This window comes from Phytophthora parasitica (genome assembly GCF_000247585.1).
Source record: "Phytophthora parasitica INRA-310 unplaced genomic scaffold supercont2.14, whole genome shotgun sequence".
Lineage (NCBI taxonomy): Eukaryota > Oomycota > Peronosporomycetes > Peronosporales > Peronosporaceae > Phytophthora > Phytophthora nicotianae.
Window position 1 is genome coordinate 829,486 of NW_008649000.1, and position 4,134 is coordinate 833,619.

General features: G+C 45.8%; 1 protein-coding gene across 1 annotated transcript; it reads right to left on the bottom strand.

Moving 5' to 3' along the window:
- Nucleotides 1-208: 208 nt before the first annotated feature.
- On the bottom strand, nucleotides 209-1,431 carry PPTG_08619 (hypothetical protein; the record flags this gene model as incomplete). Its single annotated transcript, XM_008902741.1, has 1 exon — nucleotides 209-1,431. One exon carries the CDS (start codon nucleotides 1,429-1,431, stop codon nucleotides 265-267), a length of 1,167 nt encoding a protein of 388 aa, XP_008900989.1. The 3' UTR covers nucleotides 209-264.
- Between the last annotated feature and the right edge of the window lie 2,703 nt (nucleotides 1,432-4,134).

Consider the following 4,134-nt stretch of genomic DNA (forward strand, 5'->3'; position numbering starts at 1 on the left):
GGGCACTTCTCGGCTAATCATGCTCGTCCGTGGTTACGGCCAAGCTTATTCGAACGGGTGCGGTTAACCATTTGCGACCTCTGTAAATTACAACTAATCCTTGCAAAATATGCCGTGAAGATTACCAATTTACTGGAGATCACAACTTTTTTGCTACGACACTACAAACCGCGTTGGATCTACGGGGGTGATCTCAGATCAGATCTGGGGCGAGGTTCGAACACTCATCCGTTCAGATTAGTGTAAAAATCCTAAAGAGGAAACTCAAAAATTGTAGTTGGACTTCTTGTGCTCCAGGACGCGACGCAGCATCCAGCCGTCTGTGTCTCTCACACTCACGGATGTAAATGCATCCATAAGAGTCGGTGGAAAGTTATCGGGCTTGGGCTCCTGGTAGAAATCCGGGAGCCCAAAACCGTGACCCATTTCGTGCGAGACAATCTCGAGCTCGTCGTCGTCAAGATGCTCCAGCATATCGTCAAGGTTCACCTGCTGACCCCAGTAGGTTCCCCAGCCACCACCCAGGCCTTGTTTGGGCCATAGCGAGATATCAAATGGCTTGCCATCGCATCCACTGGACTCCGACCATCCTCCGGGCGATCCATCCACCGATCGATAGCAGTTCTCGGGACATTGAGGAGCGCCGTCCTTGTCCAGGTCGCCAATGTAGAGCTTTCCCATCGAGCTATCCGACCATCCCAAGTCCGAGGCTTTCTTCGCAGCAAATCCCACAATGTTCACCTTGATCTCGTCATAGGGCCAGCAGTCGTAGCCGATCAACCAGCGGTTCCACGCAGCGTGTTGACGCGTCAACATAGGCTGGAGCTTCTGGGCAATCTCTTTGGTGAGCTTGGTGGTGCTGCTATCCCAGCGGACACAGTAGTTGATAGTACCATTGTTAGCCACAAGATGGTCCATGATCCAGTTATTGTAAGCCATGACCTCGTCCTTGATTCGGTTGTTCCAGATCCACGTAAGATCCTCGGCAGAAATATACGTGTCGGGATCGCCGACAATGCATTCGCCGGGCTTGGACGTTACGGTTCCGAACGTGGCGTGCACGCGACTGCTAGTGTTACTGGAAGTTTGGGCAGCAGGCAGTTCTTCTTGCTTTGCTGATGTTAATGTCGGCGGTGTATTCGAAGATGAAGTTGTAGCAGAAAGCTGTGTCTGTAACGATCCCACTTCCTCACCAACGTTACTTGCCCCGCTTCTCAAAGACGGTGTCGCCGCTGGAGCAGAGCCCTCATACTCACCCGACGAGGTAGCCGTGTTAGACGAAGGTGTCCAGCTTTGGTCACCCATTCCACTCGAATGGCCGCGTGCCGGCCTCCAGTCTTGATTACCGCTACCACCACTTGTCGGTGCCCACACAGAGGGCAAGTCTGCCGTCGTTGGTTGAGACCAGCCACTACCACAGGGGATCATCATGCTGTATTCCGTCTGCTTCAGCTGGCTGGCATCCCTGATGTTCTTGAAACCCCCGGACCCGGGAGTGAAAGTCGTAGCCTGTGTCTCGCCTCCAGGGACAACGACACCAGCGGTTTGTGTGACATCGTTCTCGACGTTAAAATCGATTGCAAGGGGCGTTGAAACCAAGGAGACGGCGACGACCACAGCAGACAACCAAATTGGTGGCATCGTAAGAATTGGCGGAGAAGCAATAATGCCTATACCCGATGTAGTCCCAGTCGACGAATGAGCTATAGATTCATGTTTGAGCCTACATCATATGAACGATTTGATCATGTTCGACGTTTACTTGAACAGTAATGAAAGCAGGCAATTTCGGTATTACAGTGCTTGTACAGGTAATACAGTAAACCACGGCTTTAGCCGCTGAGTCAGAACGACGCGCGTATATACCATAATCACCAAATCAAGGAAAGGAAACACAGTTAGCAGGAATGTAGAGGTGGCACTCCACCTCACTAGTAATGTTTGAATTGTAAATCTCTTTTGATTATATCAAGTTTTGAAGGAAAAAAACGAATAATCTCCATATGTTTCGTTTTGTGGCCAGAATTCTTTTTTACCGAGTAAAACGTGCAAAGTTTGTTTACATTTCAAAAAGTAATCAAACGTTTTGAATCTGTCTCACTGAGGCCTTGGTTTACGGTAACAGCGCCCACAATATCGCATTATATGTTTACAGTAACTCTGTTAATCTCGCATTGCGACAACACTACCATAAACTTTATGTGCCAACGAATGACCCCGCATACGTATACTATGCATACATGTACTTGGGGCCACTCTTTGGCACATAAAGTTTACGGTACTATTGTCGCATTGCGAGATTAATAGAGTTACTGTATACCAATAGTGCGATATTGAGGGCATTGTTACCGTATAAATATTTTATACTGAGATAGGAAGCAACGAAGTGCTGTTTGGGCTATGCTAGACAGCACTTCGTTGCTTTCTATCTCAGTATAAAATCTTTTTAAAAAAAAACTACAAAGTCGTGCTATCGCCGCTGGATTTAAATTTTAAATGTTCAGATTAAATGAGGCAAAATTCGCCCTGAGGGCTAACCCTTTTCTAAACCTGTATACAACATAAGCTCGCGGGACAGCACCACTAATTTCTAAAGCGAATACATTTTATTTTAGAGCTCAATTTTTCAAAAACTGTTTTTCCACCTTGTGATTTGATCTGTTTCTCCACATTGTTTGAGGCGGATTTGACGACTCACGATAGCTTGCTCATATTGACAAGTTATTTTGCGGCCCTTATCAGCTTAGAAGAAATGTATAGGTTGGTTTGGTACTATAAAAATCATTTGTTGACAAATTGTTTGTGGCCTTGGAACTGACGCAAATGATAGTATTCACAGCTAAGTCAAAGACGATCTAGTATGCGACTAAAGTCGTCACCACGAAAGTGGGATGTAAGATCGTGCCCTCAGATATCTTTCATACAGTCAACTCCGACTGATCGAAGTTCGTGCTTCGTAGAGAAGGCATTTTAATGCCAGTCATCGTCAGTTTTACTGGTACATGTATTGTGGTTTTCATCAATTTGCCGCCCAATTTGCTGGCTTATCCCGGGGGCCGATTCAAAATAAAACGGATAGAGACTAGGGTAAGTAGGTCCGATTTAGCTAAGTTTGATCAGACAGAGGGACTTAATGATCTGTGAGGCGTCATTCCCAGTTAAGCATCTCTTCCGTGACTGCGGACGAATTTAGTAGAGGCTATTGAGGAGTAAAAACCCACTAAGTGTATGCATAGTGCAGCACGATTGTCATGTAAAACGATATTACGATCGCTATGACAGCTAGATTTGGCATAATCGTTGATAGGAGGTGTGCCAGCAAATGATTTCGGGAAGATCACTTTTGCTGTCGGCAATTCTGGCACATCCTTCATTCTGAGTGCCCAGTGGCATATCCGGCCCGAGATAGCTATCTTTTCTTACCGTATCGGAGGGGTTCAGCACATCGGGTCCGATGTATTGGATCTCGGGCCATCCGTATTACCAAAATGTGTGAAAATTACAATAGGTCTTTGATCGGAAATCAGCTTTTGAAAGTGTAGTCCTTGGAATGTCTTGTGTATCGTCAGATACTTCCATAAATGTCTAGATTTGAAAATTTTCAAACTAGATTTCAGAAATGTGCACCACACCAACCTCCCTAACACGATCAACTTGCTATACTGGATCAAATGCTGTTCACGGGTGTGTTCTTAGCCGAGGGAGGTGTGTGTACATCCAGATCAGTGCCCTCAAACTGTGGTCTAAGTCTGCACTTTATTCTCGTTTAGTTCTTGGAGCGTAATACGACTGCAGATTTACGAATGTTCATAAGTTCTCTGTCACCAAAGCTCATCAGTCCTTCGACTGATCCGATCCACCTTGTAAGCCGTGACCGTTCAACAATCTTGCACTATTGATATGAAGAGGTCACCAATCACTTGCAGCCAATGGTTCTTGGCAGGCTCCCGATTATGGCATTGTTATTTATCGGGAGCTTCGACGTCGGATAAATGATGACATCGTGTAGCTAGTAGTGCTTCATAAATTATGTCATAACTAAGTAGCAACAAATAAATAAGATCATTATGAACTGAAGAGCAAAGCAACAGCAGGTTAACAATTAACGTGTAGCCTCATCTACCGTCTGCGCTG